Genomic DNA, 27,303 nt, shown 5'->3' on the forward strand with positions numbered 1-27,303 from the left:
TGTGGACCATGCTGCCTGAATGCAAAGTGATAGAAATGCTGAATGTATGAATGTATAGTGAGATGTATACTCTACTGTCTCTTATGTGTCTTGCACCGTCCGTTGCAGTGAATGTGAGGTGCTGTTGTCCCCGTACCAGGAACCTGTTACTACACCGGTTGTCAATATGTCCCTCTATTGATGTCAAATTCCTGTAAATGTATTGTACTTGGTGAACAACATGATTCTGATTTGTATTCAAAATTGAATCCATCTTCAACTTATTATTATTATTCTAACCTCTGGCTCAGTGTAATGTTATTTTGCATGGCTTTTAATTATTAGGAATTTGTCCAAATTTCTGCCTTGGCCCCACTCCCTTAACTGCCCACTAATCTAATCTCATTGCAAATTATCATTGGATTGTAGGTAAGGTCACGGAGAACAAGATGTCAACTTTTCAACCATTTTCTTTCTAAAGAGGAATAACTGATGCTGTGATCTCAATTTCAGTGCTGATGATGGCAGCCTCAACTGATATCAAATAGCATATTGGTGCCCCTCGGTCCTCAGTATGACTTCCACCTCACTAGTACATTAATGCCACTATTATTGTGATTAATTCTGTGTAGTTGTACTGGACAGCTCCCAGGTGTGAATGTGTGGAACTGTATGAATGTGTAGCAAGGCGTTGCTGGAAAAGAGCAAGACTTCTCAGTCGACATTCCCTGGATAAAGGTTAAGAAAAATCTACTCAGTGTTTTGTGCTTACATTAGTTACTTTTGTGATATGTGTGCCTGTAAGCAAATCATGAATGATGATGTTTTACCATAACTTGCCCACTTTCATGTTGGCATAGAGTATGACAGTGTTTGTGTATTGCTGGCGTGAAATGTAACAGTGCTGGAGGGCTTTGTGTGGTGCGTGTGTGTGTGTGTGTGTGTGTGTGTGTGTGCCCGCGTGCACGTATGTCAGTAAGCATGCTCTCCTGAGTTGACAATAGACCCTTACAGCATCAAATCCCAACAAGGTGAGGCACAACTTAAAAAACGTCTTTTCATCGTCTTCCTTATCTCTTTCACACTGCTGTTGGCAGCAAGAAAGAGAAAGAAAAACTGAGAGAGAGCATTATAATTTTATTATAAGGACAGAGGGGGTAAAATAGAGCACATGTGATAAGGATCTGAAGATTAGGATGGAGCAGAACAATAAATTATGCAAAGTGTTTGAAAACACATACAGCTATAATTAAGTGGCATTTGATTTTAAATGAGGCGACAGCGAGGACTTATTTATCTCCTTAACCCCCTAAAACTGCCATTAGCATGGGGGAAAATGAACTGTTTGAAATGGTAACAGAACCAGGCCCTGATCTGATACAAAACCACAGAGCGCTCCCAACCGGAGTCTGAGCATAAGAAAGACAGAATACACACTCACACACAGATACGCAAACACACACACACACTCACAGGTGAGATCAATGTCTTCATGGACTAATCAGTTCATTGCAGGCCCAGCCAAACAACGGGAGCCCTTTGCTAATAATGTCATTATGAAGAGGGCCAGAACACTGCTGTATTTACAGTGCGCATGGCCTTTCCTTTCTGGCTTCACACAGAGGATTTACACACCAACTGGTCTCAGTTAGTGGCTTTAGCCTCAATTTTCAGTACCCTGCATGATACCATACGCTCATATCTACCTATTATACATGCCATCCATGTTTTTTATGGCCACATAAAGAACATTTTGACTAAACAGCATGAATTCAGGCTTATTTAACTTACAGGAGACCCATTTTACATCAGACAAAGATTGATTAAAATGCACTCTTTTGATGCAATCCCTTTTAATTCAAACATAGTTAAATTCAAATGATATATCCAGCAATGTGGCAGTTTTATGTTGTGTCACAATTTTGAGCATCCTATACTATAGTCTTTAACATTACCCTGGATAAGGTAAGGCTTCTTGACAGGGATCCAGTAACATTATTTTTATTCCAAAATATCGGTGTGTGCTCTTAGAAAGTCTTCAACCCCATATCTCTGCGTGAAGCCAACCACACTTGCAACTTATCCAACTAAGCCACCCAGTAATCCAGAAAAAAAACTGACATAGACAAGTGGAATTTGCTCAAATATGCAATATATTCATAGTGGCTATGGAAATGATTTGCGGAGGGGTTTGAATAGAAGTTTTGCCATATCAATGTCTGAGAGCGAGGCCTTTGTCTGAGAGCAAGTCGCAGTTTCTCAACCCTCAGCGCTCCTTAGTGTATTTCATAGTTTATATATGCACAAATGACAAAGAGAAAGCACTGAATAAGTAATAGGCTATTTCCTGGTAGCACATTGAGGTGAAATCACAACGAACATCTTTTTCTTCCTCTGCGTGCTGTTCAGTGGGGAGGCTGTGTGAGTGAACGCTTGGTTCTCAGTGTGTGCGTGCGTGTGTGTGTGTGTGTGAGAGGAGGGCAAAATCTAAAGGTACTGACTGTTTATCTGAATCATCTTTGTTCATTAATTCATGGGTAATATTTTATGCATCTGGTGCGTTCTGTACAGGACCTGGTAGGGTTTGGGTTGAGGCCTTGTCTAACTTTGTAGTTTTTTCTGCTTTTGTGTGAGATTGTGTTTGTACTTGCATAAGTATGTGCGTGAGTATGCATTTATTTGTGTGTTTGTGCATTCCTTCACACAGTGTGTTTGTATATGGCCAAGCAGGGTAAAATAAGAGCCCTTCCTTCCTCTGTCTTCTCGCTCTCTATCTTCCTGCCTGCCTGCCTACCTATTTCTCTCCCTCTGTCTCTCTCTCCTCCTTTCCTTCTCTCTGCTCGGCTCATGGGGGAAGACAGATTGCCTCTGCTGAGATTTTTGATCCCAGAGACCTGCAGGCACACTGGAGCCGTTAACAGGTACCTGCCTGCCTGCCTGCCAGGCTGAATGACTGACTTACTGACTGCCCGACTAACTTAGCCTCCCCTCGTTACTGCAGTAACACACAGGAGGAAGGGGATGGAAGGAGGAAGAGAGTTGCGGTGAGGAAGATGGGGTGGGTAGGAAAGAGAAAGTTGCAGCGCTCAGATATACAGCAATCAGTTCTCAAGCGTGTTGTTTTACTCCTGTTATACGTGCTGTGTGCAGCCTCTAGAATGCAACATGTAAAATAATACGACGTGAATTCTGATCAGATGGGATTCAAAGGTTGAGATCTATTTGTAGTTGCTCTTTGGTTTCTTTTGGGGTAATTGTGATGCCCCATGTGGTGGGAGTTTGAGAGGCAGTGTCAGACGGCCGTCAGACATACAGAGGACACGGTTGAGAGGTACAGGGTGGTTGGCTTCCTTACCGAAGGGCCTTTGCGGTAATGATTTAGCTCAAGTGAAAGAGGTCACACACACACACAGACACACACACATAAGTACATACACACGCTCGCATTTCTCTGAGAGTGTCACAACCTCCTCTTGGGTGCTATTTCAGTGAGAGGTGCCAGCCTGCTCAGCCAAGTTCCTAACAAGAGCCAAACACTCAGGAGAGTGAGGAGAGGAAAAGGAAAGGTGAGGTGAGGTGGGGGGAAGAAAGAGGTGAGGAGAGGAGGGGAAGGGAAACGAGAACAGATAAGAGGAGCAGAGAGCTGTCAGCCTCCTGGGACATGTGCAGAACTCAATGTCTGTGTGGAGCAGTCAACTACTCCGCTACATTGACCAGAGAACAGGGGTTGGTTAGACTTGGCAGGTGTTTGGTTATTTGCTGTTGTCCTTATTTTTACTCCATGAAATAATACATTCACAAGCAGCGAGGATTCTAAATTGGACCCCACCTTGTCAAACACAAACAAGTCGCCTCACCCCCGTCCTCCCGGAGCAAGATTTGATAGATCTTATCTACATAAGCATAGTGAGCGTAGGCTGTGCGAGGAATGTACCAAACCGTGTCCAATACACTTGTACTCACAGTCACACAGTGGTGGACAAGCAGCCTAACGATGTCTGAAATACCGGCACAACTGCTATGATATGCTGTGATAATTGCTACCCTCCTGTCCGCAGTACAAATAAATGTGGAATCGGTAGGCAAACACATTAATATGGAAATGTCTACATTAATTTGGAGCATGGTCTAAATTATTCAGTAATTAAGCCACTGCAAATTTACACAAACTTTCCCCTGGCTGACTGGAGAGAATAGTGAGGAGCGGGAAACAGCCAGGCAAAGGGATATGAAATATGTGGTCATGTGATGTGAATACACATTTTCCTTTTTCCCCCAAATAATGGAATGGTATTCTGCATGAACGCAGTCCAGGCCCACAAAACATATAATGCATATATAACCCTGTCCAAGAGTTTTTTTTGTTGTTTTTTGTCTTTTCCAAAACAAATATATAACATATAACAATATGCCTATGCAAAACAAATACTGTAACACACACACATACAGTCCTGCAGGATTATCAATACAATTCCTCTCGAGTGTGGAGCAAAAATGTAACAGCAGAGCAACCGGCATATAAAAATATAGCATTTCTATGATGGATGTATCTATATGTCAACTAAAACCATAAGCTGTAAGTTGTTCCACAGAGCTATTTGTCAATTTCAGTATCAATCATATTGTATTGCGCAGTATACGCTTCCCATCAGTCATGTCAGTCCGCCACCCCAGCAGCATCGCACTGCATGTGTTTTATCCCAGCAGATCTGTTACATTAGTCTTTGTACACCAAAAGATTCTGATCCCAGACCTGAACTTTTCATGTCACAACTTTATATCTCCATCATCCCTCTCTCTCTCCCTCCCAACACCTCCCTCTATCCTCGGATTCCTCTGTAGTATGGGCATTAGGGTGTGTGTGTGTGTGTGTGTGTGTGTGTGTGTGTGTGTGTGTGTGTGTGTGTGTGTGTGTGTGGTGTATGTCAGGAAAAGGCCCTTTGGTCTCAAGCGTGCCCTCTGATGTGCTGGACTCATCACTGCTGGGATTTGGAGTTTAAAGCCGCGGTGTGTGTGTGTTTGTGCTTTTGTGTGCACTCTTGTGTGTGTGTGTGTGTGTGTGTGTGTCTGTGGATGCGCTTATATGTGTGTGTGTGCATGTGAGCCTGGGTGTGTGTGTGTGCGCGTGTCCGAGTGCGTGCGAGCGTGTCAACTTGTGTAACTGTGGATGTCCTTTCAAAGGGCCTTCACAGATCTGTCCGAGGCCCTTTGATCAGGCATTCCATGGCTCTCCGGCTCTTGGCGGCCCTCGAGATGGGAGGGTGCGTGCTTGGTGGGCGACAGGGCCGCTTTGACATGGATGAGACTCTGGCTTTGACACATGCACACGCACACGCACACGCACACGCACACGCACACGCACACACAAGCATGCAAGCATCCACACACACACATGGAAATCTGGAGATTAGGCTTGCTGAAGGAGGGTGGAACAGTGGAGCTTCATTCAAACCTAAGAGACGTCCAGACTGGTGAGAACGGTGAACTGAAGGGGCACAGTGAGCGGAATATGAGACAATGCAGATGTGTGTGCGTGCTTGTGTATGCATGTGTGTGTGTGTGTATGTGTGTGTCTGTTTTTTGTATGTCTCTATTACGATGACAAAATGTCATTTATGGAATGAATGTAGTCAATGAAGGTTCTCTGACATATAGTAATGCAAACATTTGTGTGTGCGTGCGTACATGTGTGTGTGTGTTCGTCTGTATCTGTGTCTGCATGCATGTGTGTCTGTTGAGCAACTGCAGAGCAAAGCTACCAGTACCTGTTTACTTGGGAATAGATCTGCCTTGATATTGCATATTTACGTCCTTGTTGATTTTCTGTGTGTCTTGTAGATTCTGAGTGGACATCAGTTCAGATTGAGATGGATCTCAGGTAGGGTCTAATACTGAGTGGCACCGCCGCACCACATGGACATACTGTAGACCTGACATTGAGTTGATCTGACAATAGAATGGATCAGTGTAGCGGCTAGTAAGTCAGAAGGTAGAGCATAATCCCTTCTGTCAAGTCTCTGTCTCGTCAATATTCAAATCCAGCCGGCTGTCCAATGGCTGTCAGTTACAATCTCCCTCCGGCTCACGGCCCAGCAGAGGCACATATCCAAATTGAATTGGATGTTTGCTTCTCGATGGAAATTGAGTCGAAGAGATGACCCCCTGCCCTGTATTGTGAACTTGTCAGTTACTCCAACTGAACCAGATTCTAATGTACAATATCCATTCCCAGCTAATAACCCATCTTTCTCTTTCCTTTTTTTTTATATGGCTTCTCATTTTCCTATCTCTTTCTTTGTCATATCGCTGCTGTCTACCTCACTCTGCTCATCCTGGTTTTAAAGATTATTTAATGGCATTTTAGCTTTATTTGATGGTATACAGTAGAGCGAAACAGAGGGGGTATGACGTGACACAGCTCAAGAGATAAATTTGGGTTCATAATATCACATATTGTGCCTTTGCTTGCTGAACAAACAACCTGCTTCTATCCTCCCTCCATTTTGTTCACTCAAAACAAATAGCGGCCCAGTGTATATGGAGCAAAAACAACCTGACTACTTTCTGTTATCTGCAACAAGTCCTCTGTGTTCTCAATTCCCCTGTAATGATTCATTCCTATGCACTCTCCTCGGCTGACACCTTGTGAGAGTGAAACTGCACAGCGGACCAGGAGTGCACCACTGCTCTGGCTGTGGAGCCCAAACACCAAAGGCCAAGTGCGAGAGCGTGAAATGAGGTAGTCTGAACTTGACATGGCTACACCAGGTCTGCGGAAGACTGACACACACACACAAACACACATCCTTGTATTTTCATCCTTATGAGGACCTTCTGCTGACTACATTCATTCCTTAACCTCTAACCTCACCTTTAACTCTCACCACTACATGCCTAACCTTAACCTTTACCCTAACCTGTGCCTGTCTGAATTCTAACTTTAAAGGTGTACTAGGCAATTCCTGCTAGGAGCAAGTTTTGTATTTCGCTCTTAAGTTTCGATACATCACTACCTATACGCGGAGAAGATTTCCCACCAGTGACATTACCCGACACCAAAATAATAGAATAATCTGGGCTAATAGGGTGAATGTACGGCATCTCGATTAGGAGGGATGGAACGCTCTTCTCTGGTGCCGGTCCTCTTTGTGATGTGGATCGTGAAGACGGGTGTATGCTGTATAAAAGTCTTGCCTAGTGCTGTTTTAACCCTAAACCCAAGTCCTAACCCCAAACGAGCCTCTCGAAGACGTGAGGACAGCCAAAATGACATCCCCTCTGCAAAAATGTACTGACTCCTTCGGTCCAGCTCATACTCTCTCTCTCCGACTCTCTCTCCTTCGGTCCCTCGCTCCCTTCTTTCTCTGACACATGTCGCCCTGGCATGCATGGAAAGGCCTGACCTTTGGAAAGTTTAGCACTTTAAATATTTAGGCTTGGGTTATGATGGATCCTCCAGGCCCCGCGGCAATGTGCGAAGCCTCTGATTAGGGCTGCTGTCAGAGTCATTTAGCCGAGTGTCTGGCTGTCGGTGGCGCTCTCTGTTTGACAGGCGAGCCTTTTAAACAAACAGCGGTCCCTGTGGCGGAGCGGGCAGGGCACCCAGCGCAGCACAAACACCCCACACTCTGAGAGAAACCACTCAGCCCACTGACAGCTGCAGAGGAAACCACTGTCCACCGTCTCTCTGCCGCCTTGCCTACCTCCCTCTCTCTCTCTTTCTCTCTCTCTCATCATCTTTCCAGCACTTTGTCTCCTTCTCTTTCTGCTTTCTCTTTTTCTCATGCCCACTCTCTCTCTATACTTGTTCCTCTTTCTTTTTGTTTCTTTGTTGCTGTCTTTCTTTCTTTCTTTCTTTCTTTCTTTCTTTCCTCCCCCTCTCTATCCCCGCCCCATGTCTATCATTTTCTCTCTATCAGACTTCACTTCTCCCTGTTCTATTATTCTCTCTGTCTGTGGCAGCAGCTGAAGTCGAACGCTCCCTGCGACTCCAAAGTTTCAGCTGCGTTCTGTTTTGATTGAGCTTTAGCTGCAGTAAGTTGATTGCCAGATGATCTCTGAGCAAGGCTTATGCTCTTAATTTGTCAGATATCACTACTCATTATCAGCTGAAAATCAGGATACATGCTCTGTGTCTCCCGTCTACATCATCCCATGATTAGGACAGCTTACATTGGTGTTCACGTTGAAATACATCTGAGCCAGCCTTTTTATCTCACTCTGAGACAATCTCCCGTGGCATCAATCCTGTAAATATATGAGTCTTAATATGTGTGTCCTATTCTGTATTCAGAGGAAGAGCCAAGTCAGCAGCTCCAGTATTAATGCATGAGAAATGAGCAGAGCCCATAAGAATTAAAGGGTAAGACTCCCCTTATTAAGATGTAAATTCCGGGGGAAAACTTGCAGAAATGAGGATACAGTGAAGTTATTGTCAACTTTAGCCTACTTATGCATTTCTAAGAGGCATTGTTTTGTTGTAGTTGTTGAAATTAGATACACACAACAAAGTAGCTTGTGTGTTTTTTCGGCACATTTTCAGCGTTAGACCAACCAATCTGTACGAATGCATAACCTATACTTTACGGAACAATTTACACTCTTGGCAACATAATCTAGCGACAGTATACATGGCAACTATCATGGTAATTCAATCTCTCTCTCTGTGTGCTCTTTCTCTTCCCCCTCTACCTCTCTCTCTCTACCTCTCTCTCCTTACAAATTTGCACTTAACACCTTCCTGGGGAAAGGCTTCTCATTCATCAACGGTGTTTGTCCCGGTGACAAGCAGGGCGCCTCCTGCATATCAATATCAGCTAAGACAATGCTGAGCCTGTAACCTTCAGCTAAATGTCATTCTGCTTAATCCTATTTGAAAATTAAACATTGAAAAACCTTTAGCGTGCCTTCCTGTCTTCCTTCCTCCCTCTCTCGCTCCCTCCTTTATTGGCCACCACTCCTCCAGCCTGCCTTCTCTCCCTCGCTCCCTTCCTGTCTTCGTTTTGCGCTCTATGTGACATTTATGAATATTGCTTCCTGTGTGTATGTGTTTGTGTGTGTATCTTTTTTGTACCATGACCGCCTAATGGTTATCTATTGGAACTGATTTCGATTTTATTTCATTGAAAAAGTGATATAGGGGCTATTTGTCTGCCCCCTATTTGAAGCCACAATAGTCATCTGTGCGCTTCCTAAAGAGTATAGAGTTGTCATGAAAGGCTGACTTAACCACCCCTCCCTTTTTTCTCCCACCCTCTCATCTTCCCCTTGGTTGTTCTTTCTTTTGGGAGACAGTCCACTGGCTCTGTGATGGATGGACAGAGAGAGAGAGAAAGAGAGAGAGACATACGTCCGGAGTGACACAGAGAAATAGACAGAGGAAACAGAGAAAGTGGTCCGCGCCGAGAAGAGAAGCCGTGACAAAAGTTGGGATGTGGGAAGAGGGAGTGCAGTCACATGAGAAGAAACCCCTGCGTCAAACCCACATATTTACATAAACAGATCCTCCCCGTATAGACGGTAATTACCACGCTGACAGTGGCGGCGAAGCAGAGAAAGAGGATGTCTGATTTGGCCAGATACACACAATGACAGAGGCTGAAACTCCATCAAAGCACGCTGCATGGAGAGACCCGCTTCTTTGTATGCATGGAACACAGTGCGTGATATAGTCAGTGTTTCACCCCCTCCTCGCTTCTCACACACATACACACACACACACACACACACACGGAGCATAACTATATGGTACCTGTTTGAAGATACGGTGAGTATATGGTGAGGGATGGGGGGGGGGGGGGGGGGGGGGGGAGATAAAAGGAGACACAGAGATTGCAATGAAAATGCAATCATTTGCAGTCAGACAGATATAGTTCTCCTTTCGAGGGGGAGTGATGCGACAGCTCAAAGACTGCCTTGGGCCGACTCTCCATATGGATTTGATTGACCACAGTCACTCCACAAAGGACTTGGGTTTCTATTGAAATACTATGAGTGAATTACAACGTGACTACCCTTGATGGCTTCATATTGCAGCGCCCCATCCACTCTATAGCTTGGAGAGTGTGAGAGCGAGAGAGACAAAAGGAGTTAAAGAGGAAGAACGAGATATAGGGGATGTCTTCCTCCGTGCTGAAAATTTGTCGGAGCTGTTATAATTAAGTTTGACAGTTCTTGTACCATGCACTTGGTAACTGCAAGCATCAGGAAAAAGTGCGAGAAAGAGACAGACAAAGACACAACCTTACAGAGAGACAAAACCAAACACTCACTTGTTTCTGTCTTAATGTTTTCTCGAACATCCCTTGGAAGCCTTCATTGCGTGTGTGTGTGTGTCTGTGCAAGAGTGTGAGTTCACGTGTGTGTGTAAAACTGGAAGTTTGATACTGTATCTGAGCTGACAGAGAGTGCTGTGAAAGTGACACACACTCCGTGAAATACCAAAGAAGATTCCCACATGAGGACTTCAGAGTGCACGTCTGGCTTCTGGAGCGACACTGTAGGCCGGAGAGAGCTGCAGACTGCTGTGTGTGAGAATGTGTTGTGGGCATTGGGGTATTCTCCACTTGATCTCTGTGCTGAACCCTACAAAATATAGAGAGATAGAGAGGGGGGTGGAGATTGAGATAGTTGTCCACACATACATTGAATATTGTTGGTGTACTGATATATCGGCATATTGAACTAATCCTAACTTGTAAGTAGGTAGACACATTCAGAGGGATCCTGTTGGAGTGACAAATCTTTGCTCTAAAGCTTAGAAATGGTACTAAAACAGCTGCACCACACCCCCCCCCCCCCCACCACCCCTCCACCCCCCCCCCACCCCCCCCACCCCCCACCCCCACCACCACCACTCACCCACTCCCTACTCTCTCTGTGTTCCAGGTGGGAGATGCAGGATGGTGCAGCGCTGGAAGATGAAGAGAAAGCTCTGGTGGAGGAACTGTGGAAAGCGTACTTCGTCAGCCGCAGCAGCCCCGGACCGCAGGACACTCCTGGAGCTGCTGAGGCGCAGGCAGAGCGGACTCAGGAGGAAACACAGCCATCCGATAAAAGCGCTGCCCAATAACACGCACTCGCTGCAGCTTTTTCTCATGTTGTAAATGTTTGCTATGAATACGTGCAGCTCTCCAGGTGATGGTGTGTGTGTGCGCGTGTGTGTGTGTGTGTGCACGTTTGTGGGTGTAATTGGGTTTGTGCATGTACAGTACGCTGTGAGTTAAAGTGTATGCATATGTGTGTGTGTGTGTGAGAGAGAGAGAGGACAAGAAATTGTGGAACAAATAAAAGAGTGAGGGAGACTGTGCCTCCCCCTCTTTATGCATACGCCTCAGACAAACTCTACGCTTTTCTAAGCTGCATCAGTGGCATTTCATCTTTTTGGAGCACATCTCCAGAAACCAGTTCTGGGAAATAGAGAGCCTGGATTTGTTTGCCTGGGACAAGATGGGACTGTGTGATCATTGTAGGTAGTTGAAGTTTTTTTGAGACAGTGAGTGTAAAGACATTGGTGTCAGCATACTTCCTCCTGGTTCCTGAAAGCAAACATCAAATATTACGGTTTGGAAGCAGGAAGATGTGTGTTTTGATTACAGTGTGTCCCCAAAATGTGTCCCACTATGTAATATCAGTCGGAATTTTGTGCAAACTGAGAAAACATTTATTTTATGTGTAACACGATTACTCAGTATATTTTTCCAAGTTTGTCCGTATTTTGTTATTTATGAGATGGAGATGGAATGTTTCAGAATTAAGTATGAAAATAAAATTATATTCTTACTTCTCAATTGAATATTCACCTTCTTCTCTATCATATGATCAATTTCTGTGATCTTTCTGCAATCAATAATTTATGATGATTTATGTCTATGAAGTCAGCATTACGTTTTTGAATACATATATCACATGTTCTTCCCTGTGCTAATGTTCGAATACGGCTTAAACAACCCAAATGATACTCTTTTCATCAACCAGAATATAATTCCAGCTCACATAAGCTACTGCACACCCTTTGCAATTCCTTTGAGAGACGAAGAAAACATTTCCAGCTCTAGAGAGGGATGTTCCTTTCCTTAACTAGATTTTTAATGCAAATGTAGCAAGATTATGATCACCAAACCACTTAGAGAATACAAAAGATAACAAAATGTTCAGCAACGGAATTCTCCCTGTGATTCTGAACAAAGGCTAAAGAGCAACAAAGCACCAGTGGTCTGTGTAAACATATTTGACATAACAACAAAACAGTTTTATTTTGGTGTTGCAGGAAAAAAAAAAGAACGTGTGGCTAGCCTATCTGTTCTTGTAAGATAACTGTTAAGAAACACGCTTCCACTTTTCTTCTTGTAAAAAAAAAATGCTTTGATCTCTCTCTCTTTCTCTCTCTCTCTCTCTCTTTCTCCCCCCCCCCTCCTTCCCTCCCCCAGTAAGTACCTGTAGGGTTATCCATTTGTATTTCTATTGTAGACAGGTGATAGGTTCAGAAGACAACTGGCAGAAAAGCTGACAGCATAATTCACAACAAATCATTACAAAGAATGATTCATCACAAAGAATAAATTGAATATTCTATTATACCGTATTCATTTGGGAATTATCAAGCCTACATAAACATTTTAGAATCCCAGAGCTCATCATGCCATATTTAGACGGGGTAAACAGCCACGGCACTTTGACTCACAAATTTCCATGTCGATTGATAACCTGCAGTATATTGGTGAATTTTTAACAGCAAACCCTCATGGCAGAAACATCCATGCAGGATTCACTTGTGTTTCCATTTGTACAGCAGATGAGCACAACAGATGAGCTTAGTGTCAGCGTGTACTGGCGCAGCAGGGTGGCGGTGGAGTAAAAGAAGACCATCCTTCAGCCGGAGGATCCCGGTTCAAGCCCCTGTGTCAATATCTGCCCTGCTGAAGTGTCCTTGAGCAATACACCAAATCCCAACCAGCTCCAGTAGCGCTGTTCAGTAGCTGATCCTGCATTCTGACCTCTCTGTGGAGGGGGGCAAGTGAAAAAAAAATTAACTGGCCAAATGTAGACGCCGTGACGTCACATCAAGATATTTCCAGTGCCGCTACAATGGAGTTTAATAGCGGAAAAATCGTCATCTTTTGAATCCAGTCTGAGACCCTTGTTGCATGTCATGTCCCTCTCTCTCCCCCAATCTTTCCTGTTTGTCTCTACTTTCAACTATCGAGTAAAGGCAAAAATGCACCAAAGTAATCTTTAACAAAAAAGTTATGTTTTGGTGTCAGCCCCTCAGAATCAAAGAACAAGGGCTTCTTTCTAGACTCATCATTTTGCACCGATGTTCAACTATCATACAGAGAGAAATCCATCGAGGAGAGATAGATAGGAGAGGATAGAAGAGGTAGATACCCATTTATCCACTGACAGTAGCCTCAATTGACCATAATGCAATGCGGCCACAAGGTATGTTTTCTGTAAGGGGCGCAACTCTCACTTTTTCTCAACTAGAAAAACTCTAGCTCTGCCATTGCTATTGTACTTTCCACCTACATGTAGGCTACAACACACAGCTGAATGCAACAAGTTCACACCCATTCTCTGGGGGTTGTCTACAGTATTTACGGGAAATATAGGAAATCACAAATGCTTCCATGAATTCTGGATGGCTGTCAGATGCAGTGTTAATCATTGGATAATATCGTCCCACACACACATAGGTAGGGAATCTTCTCACCAAGATTCTGAGTGACAGACAACTCTGGCGGTCGTTCACAACTCATTCGTAACTCATTCCATTCTTCCTGACCACCAGAGGCAGTGTCAGATGAACACTGTATGGTTCATACCAGCACACTACAAAGCAGTTGCAGGCATTAGTAGGACAGCCACAGCAAAGCATGTCAGGAAGCCATGCTGACCCTGTAGTAACAGGTGAAGGTGCAAAGCCCAGGTCACTGCTGCACATACTGTATGGGGAAAACCACCAGCAAACTTTCAGGACAGCCCGTGATGTGGAGATGCTCCCAGTTGAATGGGCCTTCACATCTGCAGGCATGGGTAGCTTCCTAGCGTGTAATAACGACAAAATCACATCCATCCAGTGCCAAAGCCTGTGCTTAGACAAAGGCTGACTCTTGTTACCATTTGTGATAAACCTTGAGTGCTCTCACTGGGCACAAAAGTGTGGCTCTCTCTGGACTCCCCAGTCCCTGATGACACGGGCAGATGTAGGGGGCGTTGTGCCGTATGTGATCAGCGGTCACGCTTGACTTTGTAGGTATAATTTCCAGACCTATATGTGAGTGAGACGATATTATACAGTGTTAAACACTGCCTCTGGCAGCCAGGAAGAATGAAATAGAACTGAAGTCGATGTAGATGAGGCAGGTTCAGGGAAAGTGGGTAAAAAAAAAAAAAAAAGTAAATTATAAAATAACTCCTTGAATGAATTGAACATTATGGATTGATGCTATATACAGTAACAGCGTTAAGAGTATGGGTGGATTTTTCCTTTCAAGTATCACCAGTGTTGGGTGGTTAACACCTTACAATAATTTGTATTACTTTTTTCCAGTAATGAGTAGTGTAACAGATTGTTATTGCAGTTTCTGTTGTTGCCTTTGTTGTTGCCCCCTCTAAATATAAAATTGAAGGTGAATAATCTAAAAAGTAGATCTATCCTCTGATTAGTTACAGAGGTGGGATGTAACAAAGTAAAAATACTTCATTACTGTACTTAAGTAAGATTTTCAAGTATCTGTACTTTACTGAAGTTTTTCTTTCACTGAAGACTTTTTACTTTTACTCACTATATTTAAAAAAAAAAAAATCTGTACTTTCTACTCATCATCAACTGATTTTCTAAAAAAAAATATATTTTCAGCATCAGACAGCTTCCATCCCGGAAGCAGCTGATCAAGAGCCAAATGTGATTGACTGCTTGTTCAGCAAAGCAACACCAAAAATTAGGGAAAGGGACAGAGAGAGAAGTAACACGAAGAAGAGAGAAGCAACAAGAGAGAGAATTAATGTTAGTGAATTCAGCTGCTAGGGTTAGGGTTAGTGATTTGAGCTGCAGACTCTTTCTCATCTGGGATTCAGAGGAACGCTCAACATAAAACTAGTTTAGAACATTAGAAATGACTTTTTTAGAGAATGACTTTTACTTTTATACTTTAAGTAAATTTAAGTCCACGTACTTTTATACTTTGACTTGAGTAAAGGATTTGAAACGGTACTTCAACTTCTACCAGAGTATATTTTTGGCTGGACCGCAACAGCGGGGCCAGCCCTATAAACGCGAATGTCTGTCACTCACTGACTGACAGACTGACTGACTGACTGAGTGACTCACTGACTGAGTGACTGAGTGATGAAGTTGTTCGGCCGTGGCACGTGGCACATCATAGGATCACAGAGCCAGAAATTTAAGTTTCGTTTTCTCCGCCACCTTGTTTCTGCGCTGAGATCGGGAGCCCGTTTCTCCCACAGTAAGCAGGCTGACCAATATCATGCATGTAAGCTGAAGCTAACGGAAGCTAAAGTGGAATCCATACAATTATATCGTATCGCCGTTTATTTCGATGCATATGCGCGAGCTTAGTCCACCTGACAGCCCTCTGTTCTGTCGGTGGAGAGAGAGACACAGACAAGCATGGGGGTTTCGGCGCGCTGAGGGCTTACTGCCGACGCTTCCCGGAGTTTCCCGTGGCCACGGTTCCGGCCAGTGCCGATAGCTGGGCGCCGATTTGTTCCCGGTGATCCGGCCGAGATTTCGGCGGGGGTCCCCACGCCGATGCATCACCGGGTGTCTGGCGAACGGCCTTTTTGGCACCGATGGGTACCAGAGCCACTGGGGCTTGGATCGGGAGGATCAATGCGGGCCGTGGGCGCGGTGGAGAGGACAGCGGCGGAGAGAGGAGATGGACACGGTCCAGCTATATACTAGGTTTTGACCTAGTCTTGTTAAATGAGTATTTGCACTTTTACTTGAGTAGGGAGTTTGTGCACTTCTACCACCTCTGATAAGTTATCATCAGAATTGGACCTACAGTAACTTAGTCCTCTCACACAAAGCTTAGGTGAGAAATGGCAGAAAAGTTTACTTTGTCTTTCTGCAAGGACTAATATTATTTTATTTATTTTTTTAACATTGTATATATTTTATTATATTTCCATATGCAATCTAATACAGTATTATGTCATTTACACTTTGTAATAAAGTCCACTATATACATTTCATCTTTGTTCAGCTCATTATGCGTATTTGTTTTGGTATCACAGCAGGCACGTGCACAGATAGACCCCAGGTCTGCAGAAAAAGTAGCTATGTGGTAGGGTACTTGAAGTTGGGCCACTGACAGTTACAGTCTGGTGAGGCTTACTGTTGTAATGCATCGACTCTGTCACCAAGCAGTCTTACCCAAATAAACATCATATCGTACTGTTGGTCTATTTTTGGGAGATTAACCCTTAATTATCATGCACAACACTGATTTTGCTCATTTACCAATTGCAGCATAATGCCAAAAAAGGACAGGCTAAGAAAACAGAAAGAAAGGGAGCTACAGCAGGCAGCCCAGGGTAGCAGCTCTCTTCTATCCTGGATCAGGCCATCTAGCAGTAAGGAGGATGAGGGAGATGTATTGCCACCTGATACAGAACCCATCACAGATGAAGAAGAAAGGTCAGAGTCCAGAGCAGAGTCATGTTGAAATAGTCATGTAGAAATAGTGAATGCTAAAGACCATCGTCTCTGTGTGAATTAATACATTAATTTTGTAGAAATCTATTGAGTATTAAACACATGCATGAGTGTATGGGTATTGAAATAAATAAATATGTAAGTAAGTAAAAGATGTGCTACTGTATGTAACTTTATTTTTTATAAATAATTATGAGAGGGGTGCCCTTTTTTTCGCTTGAGCACCTGCCCCCCAAAATGTCTGTGCACGGCCCTGTATCACAGTTTGTAAAATTCAACATCCATTTCCTTTTATTCAATCTCCATATTAATACATTTTTGGCCTCAGTGTAACACCACCCTTATAGAGGGAAGAAAGTCTACAGGGGGGACACTGTGTCCTAGGAAGGTAAGAAAAGGATAAGGGGGAGGGAAAGGGTAGAGGACAAAAAATAAATATATTTATATCCATATGAATCCTTGAGAAGAAGAACCATAATCATACTACTTTGATTTTATCAAGCAAAAGGATGAGATTTGGTCTCCCTGGTCATCCACAGGAGAGGAAACTGAGTTATCGCGATGTCTGAAGGTAAGCATGGGTGTAACGAGGAGGTTTTTATAGTGGGATGTAAAGTAGAAGTAACATAGTGCTACCTCTATAAGTAGTGGTGCAACGAATTACATGTCCTATTATGTAATAAGTACACGAATAATATTGCTAAAGAAATTAGTTACGAGTAACGAGGCCACCAGTGATTATGTGTATGATTATTATTGAGTGTGGAAGTAGTCTATTGTTATATCAGGTGAAGGCAGCGCCAGTATGGCTGCTACTGTCTCTTTAAATATCCCTTCCAGTCCGTTGCCCCGGTAACCCGGAAGCTTCATGCTTTCCACTGCTCAGAGTCCTTCCTGTTTTAGAAATTTCAAGGAAGCAGCCGCAAGTGGACAGTCGCATGTACTGATGGTGCGTGAGTCAAACAAAATACATGCATGCGTCTACTATAAAAAAGTTGTACATCTCCGAACCTCTGTGTTTCGTTTGGGTGAAACGAGTATCTCGTGAAAGCACAAGTATCCTAGCCTGCTCGCAGTGGCTCACTGTAGTGTGACTGCACACATTCCTGAGAGTTGTTGCAAGAATATGAAACATGCCTGATAAAACAGGTGTGACTGTTTTGGAGAAATGACGTCTCAGTCTTTATTTACACCGCAATAAGCGTGTGAAATAGGCGTTTTTCGACCGTCTACAGCGTGTCTTGTAAACAAGTAAGACAACTCTGCTATCCTGCTATCTTTGCAAAAGCAACTCACTCAGTTGTTGCACGCCTGCAAAGTTAAGCGCACATACTAATGTGTATACTGGTTTATGGTTGCGTTGTTTCATTACAAATAATGTTGTCAAAGAGCTGTGGGTAACTCTGTTTATGCAGTGCCTGTTATTGCGCTGTGTGACACTAGCTGCCCTTAAGTAGTCTAACCATGAATTACGTCATTAAGTGGCGCCGTTATAAAAGCCTACTTCAATAAATGAGTTGGCTACTACACTATAGCAATAATGTTTTGGCCTGCTGCCAACTTACAGGTGCAGTAGGCTTTGAGACAGTTACCTTTTAGGTTCTTGTTGTCATCTGCAAGTTAAGAGGGAATTTAGTGTCTGTCAGGTACAGGCATATTAGAGCATGTTTTAATATTATAAGTCCTTGTTCCAGCAGTTATTGATTCCTGCAATTATAATTTTCTCCTTTTCAATTGCCACATGTGACAGGATGCACCTCAGTGATCTTAGGCAGTGGAAGACCCATGCTATCTCACCCCTGTGCTGTCATACCAGGCCTATACATATTGTGGATCACCATGGCCCAGGTAGCTGGCCAAGAGGACAGAGAGAAAACTACTGCACTCAAAGGTGAATGAATGACAAGAACACTGCAACAAAGATAAAAATATATATATATATCAAAGTACAGCTCTTAAAAGTGTAACAAAAAGAAAACAAACATGAGGAAATGAGCTCAAAGGTGATTGTAAACTACAGCTTCGATCATTTCTCAACTCTAATGGCCATATGGACTTCGCAATGATTCAAGGTAGAAACTTAAATTTCTGCTGAATCCTGGTGGAAAAGAATGTGTCAACCCTGTCACTCCTGTTTGTGAATATCTGCCTTCCATCAGGTGGCGAATTACGCTCATAAAACCACGCTAAAGTGGCCAGTCAGAATCTAAATAAGATTTTATTTTTCATTTTTTCTACCTCCAAAACTCACTCTGTTGCCAGTACAGAGGGGTGTACTAATAGATTGGTTTCATACAATGATCTTGGAACAAGTCTGGAATTGATTGGATGAACGAATCCATTAATTTGATATATTGGCTGGTCACAATGCTTTCTCAATTACTTGAGTCTCCTTCCCTCTCCTTCCATTGTTGTTATTGTGTAATTCATAGTGCATGTCATGTAGCCACATCTGTGGTTGAAAAGTGGAGATGTGCTGTTGACTGCCTCTGTGCAAGCGTGCCACTGCATGACTGGGGCTATTATTAGTGCAAAATCCTACTTTGTTATTCACAGTCATTTAATAACACTGTATATAGCTCTGTGAACCAAAACCTGGCACTCATCCACAGAGGATTGAGATTGAAAATGGAATACTTTGTTGCCAGTTCAGAGTTAGACTTTTGGCTGGCCCCAAGTTTAGAAGGCCAAAGAGTTGGAATATTCTGCTTAACCTTGAAGCAATGTGCCACAATTTCATTTCCTTTTATCGAACAAATCAAGCAGACTCATACAGTTTTAGCAGACCAATTTGTGCGGGTGTGGCATTAATTTAGCCTATTTTCTTTCTCTTTCAGTGACAAAAAATGTATGTTTATTCACGTTTTTGGGGTCTTTTTTGATCAGAATATCCTCTCTGCCACCTACTGTGTCACTTTAGAATAATGGAGAGGTTTTAGTTTGTGTGGGTGGGGAGGACTTTGGCTTCTGAAAGATCAGGCCAGTAGTTAATGTTTACTATTGCATCAGAGGTTTGCTGTTGCTTCATAACCTAGGGAAATGGAGAGACATTATGAAAGCAAAGGTTATTTTAATTAGGCTTGATATTTGTAGGTTTATTGTGTTGTGACGGAGGTTAAGAAGTTGTGAAAATTTGACTCACAATCTTTGAAAAAAAAGCAGTAATGACTCTTGTCACTGTAATTTCTGCTCACCTCTGACCTTCTCTTACTTCTCTGCGTGTGTCTTCTCAGATTTGCTGTCAAGAATAGACCTAGATGAACTGATGAAGAAAGATGAACCCCCACTCAGTTTCCCCAAAACACTGGAGGAGTTTGAGTATGCCTTCAATGAATGTAAGTACACAACAGACGTCGGTTTATTTGAATCTTTAAAGGCATAAACCATAAGTGCCATAATTAGTTCCATGGCTTACCCATTGCTGCTTTTTACAATTAGCAAATAAAACCTGCTGCTTCAACAAAGTGAAACCACCACGTCTCTTGAACTGTAAGAGATTAGATCAACACTACCCACAGTACAAGCAAAGTATTAAAGCTCGAGGGAACAGAAAGTGACATCTCTTGGCACCGGATTGGGGCCTGAGCCACATAGGGCCTAACTAAACTATATGAAACATAACTTAAAAAATGTCTCTGTTCTCCATTCCATGACCTTTCATCTGAAGAATTAGTTGCTTCCACTAGAGCCACATTAAAGCTACCTTAAAGTCGTCAAAACCCCAATATTACTGTATCGCGTTAAAAAGCTGCCGCACTTTCAGTACACCCAGATTTTGCGTGTAATTACAGTTTTGTTCAGGGTAATGTCACTGTTTTTGAATTAATGACCTAAAACTGTCTCTGGCGTCACCTGGGACATTGTGTGAGTGCGTGCGCGCGCGTGTGTGTGTGTGTGTGTGTGTGTGTCAGTTAGCAGTGACAGCAGGGGAGCATCGCTGGACCCAGAATGCCATGGGTCCAGATGATATAAAAGTCTCTTTAGGATTCTGCTGGCTTGCTTTAATCAAACCAGGTGGAGTAAGGGTAGATTTGGGAAGGTGGCGGGGTGGGGGGCTTTAAGGGGGAGTCTGTGTTCTTGGCTCTTAGTATTCCCTGAGTGGTCTCTCTCTCTCTCTCTTTCTCTCTTTCCCCCCCCTGCTCTCTGTCAGTGTCTCTGCTGGCTGGCTGGCTGGCTGGCTGGCTGGCTGGCTGAGTGGGGGGACATGTTGTGTACTCTACGGCCCGTCAGTAACCTACTCAGCCTTGCCCTCCGTCTGACGGAGCATTTGCATAACCTCGCTGTGCCTAAGAACAGAGACACGGAGACCCACCCCCCACCCCCTCCACCCCCCACCCCCTCCCAAGTCCCAGCTCAGTCTGCCATGGAGAGAGCAACACATTCAGAGACTCTCCATCTCTACTCCTCTATCCCTCTGTCACACCCTGTCTTCCTCTTTCTGTCTCTGTCTCTGTCCCTCTGTTATTCCCTCTCTCCCTCTCTCTCTCTCTCTCTCTCTCTCTCTTTAACCTGCCCCATCTAACACCCCCACCCCCCTCTACTCCACTCGCCTTCACATACACCCCCCCATCTGTATCTCTTGTCAATTTTCACTCAGGCCTGTTTTTAAAGGATATCATTTCTATTAAAGCGGCGGTGGCCCTCAGGCGGTGTCTCTAGTATGTCGGCTCACAGTTGCTCTGGCTCGCAGGCATTTCTGCAGCTACACCCGGGCTACCTCTGCCCGAGACAGGTGGAACAAAAATGTTAATTTGACCATGTAATGAAGTGAATACAGACGAGGCTGTGTACAATAGTTTGCAGGTATCTTAATCACTGAAGATGATGGCTTCATCTCGCTAGCCCTCCGGTTTTCCATTACTGGAAATCCAAGGTTATGTACACCTAATTAAGCGGCCAAATTGAGAACAGAATGCTAATTATGACAGAAAAAGAGGAGAAAAGTTGAGAAAACGTTATTCCTCTGAGAGGATGTGTTGGGGGAGGCGATGGAGCTGATCACCCCCCCCACACACACACACACACACACTCGCTCTCTCTCTCTCTCTTTCTCTCCCTCACACACACACACACACACACACACACAGACACACACACACACACATGCACGCCTCGCCTACTGTAGGATTTCATTATAGCTTCTCTCTTCCTTCTGTTAGGCAATAGTGTTTAGATCCTCACCCCTCCATGAATGCATAATTGATTTTCTTCAAGGTACTTTTGTGCACACTGCTTTTTCCAAACCTCTCACCCCTCTCTCACTCTACCTCTCAGGCACTAGTCTGCTTTTAATGCAACATGATGACAAACTCAGATTCAGGATTACATGTTGTATAACAACTATGGTAACCATGAAAGCAAGTGCTATAATACACACTGTGTTAGCAATGTTTATCACAGTGATAGAGGGGTGAAAATGGTGGCAATTTAGAAGGAGATGAAAAAAAAAAAGCTTATGCATTCTTTTATCTTCAAAAGATAATATATTTATTTATATCTTAGATGGGTTTCTTCTCGTTGTGCAATAATTGAGAAAGTATGAGAGCCCCCTGGCTATTTGGGTTAAGTATATGTACTTTTTCAGTGGTTTAGCTCTTACAAATTCTGCAGTCATAAAGGTCAAAATTAAATTTAACACTGTTTAGTGTTTTATTGTGTTCTAGTGTCAACGGCAGGATCGATGGGCTCATTGCTAAGGTATAAACGTAGTGGTTACACAGACACAAGGGTAATTGTTTATTAAGAAAAAAACCCAGCAGTTATACTCCTGAACTGCTTTTCTCTGTCTTATGACTATTTTATTTGAAATAAAACCTGGATGCGTTAAACGTACTCCTCTGGTTTCACTGAATAATAATGACTTTTATCACCATTCAGTGAAAGAGCTTTTGTTTCTCAATTCTCATGTATTGCAATAGTGGTGTGGCCCACCTGCAACCATTTACACAGCCACACATACTTACACATGCTGACACATATGGCCATTGGTTACAGTACACCTGGCTTAAACTGGTGGCGTGTGTGTGTGTGTGTGTGCGTGTGTGTGTGAGAGAGAGCAGTGCTGGTTAGGGTGATTGGCTGATACCCAGACAGCAGCCTCAATGGAATTGTAAGGACCAGTTGTGGTGGTGACTAATGTGTGCCAGGCCACCTATCTCTCTTTTGCATGCTCACACACACACACACACACACACACACACACACACACACACACACACACACACACACGCACACACACACACACACACACACATACACACACACCCATCTTCCAGTCCCTCACTCTTCCCTCTCGGAGATGTCAGGTGGAAAATGCAGGGACAGACCTGTGGCCTGTAGCCAGAGTGCGAGAGGAAGGAGAGGGAGATAGAGATGGACACGGTTAAAGAGGAAGGGGACAGGGCTTTAGAAGGATGAAAAGAGGGAGAGAGGGAAAGAGAGTTTTTGCCATACCAGCTGTCCAGGCCTGGTCTGCCAGACTTCCCAGAAGGCCCTTGGAGTCGTGACTGGAAGAACGCTGCTGCGTCCACAGGCCTTGTACCTGCCAGATGGGGGGAGGGATAGAGGGAGGGAGGGGAAGCGAAGGGACTGGGGGAGGGGGAGGCGGAGGGGGAGGGGGAGAGAGAGAGAGAGAGAGAGAGAGAGAGAGAGAGAGAGAGAGAGAGAGAGAGAGAGAGAGAGAGAGAGAGAGAGAGAGAGAGAGAGAGAGAGAGAGAGAGAAAATGATAATGAACGAAGCACTGAGGGTCAAAGCTAGTTTGCGTCTTTTGGCAGGTAGAACTACTTCTGTATGTTCAGGCGGTGGTAGAGACGCCCCCCCCCCCCAACACACACACACACACACACACACACACACACACACACACGTATCTTTTTAATGTTGAACTGCAGTTATCATTTATCATTGCAGATATTGTAATATTGTAAGTGGAGTTATAATATCAAACATACCTTGTCTTCTTTCCTTCATTCCCTCCCTTGATCCTTCCTTCCTTCTTTCCTTCCTTCCTTCCTTCCTTCCTTCTTTCCTTCTGTCCCAGATGGCCAGCTCAGACATATAAAGACAGGAGAGGCCTTTGTGTTCAATGCCAGAGAGGATCTCCACCGCTGGAACCAGAAACGCTATGAAGCCCTTGGAGAGGTAACATACCACCTTCTGTACTGGCATCCTTAACATTAATACAGGGGTTCTTAAGCTGTTTTAGGCCGCCGTCCAATTTCAATGAATTTTCTCTTGCCTTGGGACCCTAGGAGTTTATTAATATCTACTAGGACTCTTTAGATTTTCTGTCCTGACCAATGAGTTGATAAATATTGTATTATGAGATGTAGCGATGGTTGTCATTTCTGTGGGAAAACAAATAGACAAGACATAGAGCTCTTGCACATTCATTATTACCAACTGGAGGGAATGCATCCAGTGTTCTTATTAACACTTTACTGTTATTAGTGTTCGTATTCCCCTTTTTCATAGGTGCTTCTCTGCTTCTATGAGTTTGGTTTTTTTTGGTGGGAGAGGGGAGAGGATTTACCATTGATTATGAATGAGTCATTTAAATAGGAAAAACTGAACACAACCAAACACTATAGTTTCAGAAAGTTTACAACTTTAACAATGATGCTGATCTGTCGTTGTTCCACCCATCTGCTAACACTGCTAATTTAATTCCGGACTGTAATCAAACTTGTGAACATGTGTACTTGGGTATGTTTGCATGTGTATATATGCATGTGTATGTTCATGTTTGCATATAATGTGGGTGAGTGTGCATACTGGTGCACCCATCACCAGGTTTTTGTGCCAGTGCCACTGAACGGCTTCAACAGAGCTGCATCCTGTGGTCCAGGTCCCTGTCAGATTAGATTGAGTAAACCAGGCCAAAGGAAGATTCATAAGTATTTTAAAGGTCATGATGCTATGAGGCAGACTGCCACAGGGGATTTCACCCTGATCTTCTACCATGTTGTGGAATGGCTTATTTGGGGTGAAATCTGATAACAATTTTGTAGCGTAAGCCCAATTAAATTCTGAAATGCTCTTCCCTTGCCTTGTCGCTCTCTCCAAGTTCTGTTGTGGTCCAACTGCATCCCGATACATTCATCCTAAAGTTCACCTCTCATTCACTCCCACAGTACCACCGCATGCAATATGCATAAAGATAATGAGACAAATGTTCTTTTGTAATCTTTTTTTTTTTTTCATTCGCATCCCCCGCTATTTTGCTTTTAATTGTTGTGCTCATTCTTTGAAGTTCAAAGCAAAGCGATGGACCCTTTTGTGGGATTACCTGGGTGTTTTTATTATTTCTAATGCAGGTATAGCTCCTTTGAGAGCCAGCCTTCTGTGAAGGCTTTTTTCCCCTCTTTTCTTCTGCCTGCTCAGCCACTATCTCCCAGCATCTAAAAGGGCTGTAGAAGCAAACATTTGGTAGCAGGCAAGCAGAGGCCCTGAAAGAACACACAGACATTTAAACTAGCTGAACTCAGGCATCCAGGGGGGGCCAAACATTTGGAGGAAAGAAATAATCATCAAGGAGGATGTATGCTAATTTTATTCATTCCGTGATTTAAAAAAAACAACAACAAAAAAAAAAACATAAGTGTCTTCTTCAGAGAAGAAAAAATGAAACAGTGTCAATCAGAGTGTTGATATGAGCTTGTATAATGAGAGGAGATTTGAGTCGTGCTGCAGGAGATTAACTGGCTGGGTATAAAGGAGCACTACCTGAATAAGCAGTATTATCTGTCTGTTGTTTTTAGGCCTTAGATGAGTCAAGAAAATGAATACTGTCCCCCTCTCATACAACCTTGCAAATAGAAGAGCATTGTCTGGGCTGCTAAGAAATATGCTCCATTATAAATAGACACAACCACTGAATAGTGTATCTTTGGTAGTAAAAGTAGGTTATGGTGCTTAGTCAGCCTCTTTATGTGTGTGTGTATGTCTGTGTGTGTGTGTGTGTGCATGTGTGTGCGCGCAGGCATGGCACCTTCATGCACATGTGCTTATTTCTGCATGTGTGTGCCTGACAGGTGCAGGCGTATTTGTGCATGCATTTCCATCTCTTCCCCTCCATCCCTCTTCTTCATCTCTCTATAGGGCAGGATGGGAGACTTTATCAGATGTCATGGGGGTGAGTGTAGATTAAGCCTCTATACAGACAGACCTGTTATAGGACAATACCACTCCACAACACACCCCAATGCCCTCCATCAGCCAACCACCTGAGAGAGGCCACACCTAGCCACAATGCAGCCTGAGAGCCGAGAGAGACGGCACAAGGACAGCAGTGCGTCTGTCTGCCCCTGGCACTGTGAATGGCATGGCATCATCAGTGTCCCCTAATGTTCTGTAGCTCTCCTTTTTCCTTCCCTTGCTCCCTCCCTCCCGTCTTCCTTTCAGTCTCTTTTTATCTTCATGGCCCCCTGTTCAGTGTAGAGGACTTTGTGCGTGTGTGAGTGTGTGTGTGTGGGGGAGAGATGGCGGCTGTATTGTCAGACACATCACAGCACCAGATGTCCAATTTGCACTTCAGCCTCGTCTGAATGGAGGGATGGATGGAAGGAGGGAGGACGAGGATGTTGGTGTGATGGCCTCCGAGCAAAAGAAAGAGAGAACGATCGACTTTGAGTTGAATGCAAGGGCAGTGTATTATGGGAAACTCCAACTCTGAATCATTTTTCCCCTCTTCGTTGTTTATTTATTTGATATATTTATGGTCTGAATGCGGAGAGATTTGCAGAGGCTATTTGAGAGCGGCTACATTGGTCCACTGTGTTTGGGGACCAAAGTGTATTTGATGTTCGGGTTCCTATAGGGTTTTTAGCATAATGATAAGATGCTAAAAAGAGTAAAGTCTTAAAAGTTCAACTGACAAAGTGACTACCTTTGTAAGACACTGCTGTGATGGTGCACATACATGCTCATGACTATGTAGCGTGTGTGTGTGTGTGTGCATATAGTGAATGCATGTGTCAGTGTAGGGTCAGTTGCTGGTTTCATACAATTAAAGGAAAAATACACCCCAAAACGCTTTAACTGTGTTCAAAAACAGCTATTGGCGATGTACAGCATTGCTGGGTCCATTTTGTTGTGCGGTGGTGAATTTTGGATGAGTGGCCAAATGTAGACAACATGATGTGACGTCGAGATATTTCCAGTGCAGCTATAAGTATATAAGTATACAAGGAGTTCAATCAGAGAATTATTTTTTTATGATGAACGGTAAACATCAGTTTGGTGTCAGTCCTTCGGAATTGAAGAGCAAGGGCTTCATAGACTCACCATTTTGCACCGATTTTCAACAATCATACAGGGAGAAATCCATCGCAGAAGAGGCAGAGATACCAATTTCTCCACCAACAGTAACCTCAATAGACCAGAATGCAATGCAGCCACAAGACATGTGTTTTGAGTACAGGGTGTGATACTCCTTTATTTTCGACTGCAAAAAGTCACTCTCTTGCTCTTACTCCTGGTATCTCTATCATTATCATTATCATTATCGTTACTGCCCTCTCTACCTGCACATAATGTAATGGTTGGATACAACAAGTTCACGCCTGCTCTCTGGGGTTTTGTTGAAAGTCATTCTGGGAAATGTAGGAAATCACTAACTGAAGTAGAAGTAGACACGGCCGGT

General features: G+C 43.7%; 2 protein-coding genes across 2 annotated transcripts in view; both read left to right on the forward strand.

The window, feature by feature from the left end:
* The window catches only part of kiaa0825 (KIAA0825 ortholog), a 115,774-nt gene extending 104,065 nt beyond the window's left edge, over positions 1-11,709 (forward strand). The window contains exon 22 of the mRNA XM_071927495.2: positions 10,867-11,709. Coding sequence (XP_071783596.2) covers positions 10,867-11,050 — 184 coding nt within the window. The 3' untranslated portion in view covers positions 11,051-11,709. The remainder of the gene's footprint in view (positions 1-10,866) is intronic.
* A 5,867-nt stretch (positions 11,710-17,576) lies between these two features.
* arb2a (ARB2 cotranscriptional regulator A) overlaps positions 17,577-27,303 on the forward strand; it is a 155,279-nt gene continuing 145,552 nt past the window's right edge. The window contains exons 1-4 of the mRNA XM_071927504.2: positions 17,577-17,609; positions 18,411-18,551; positions 19,894-19,995; positions 23,701-23,801. Of these exons, the coding sequence (XP_071783605.1) occupies positions 18,446-18,551; positions 19,894-19,995; positions 23,701-23,801 (309 nt within the window). The 5' untranslated portion in view covers positions 17,577-17,609; positions 18,411-18,445. The remainder of the gene's footprint in view (positions 17,610-18,410; positions 18,552-19,893; positions 19,996-23,700; positions 23,802-27,303) is intronic.

This window comes from Centroberyx gerrardi, chromosome 8, assembly GCF_048128805.1.
Source record: "Centroberyx gerrardi isolate f3 chromosome 8, fCenGer3.hap1.cur.20231027, whole genome shotgun sequence".
Lineage (NCBI taxonomy): Eukaryota > Metazoa > Chordata > Actinopteri > Beryciformes > Berycidae > Centroberyx > Centroberyx gerrardi.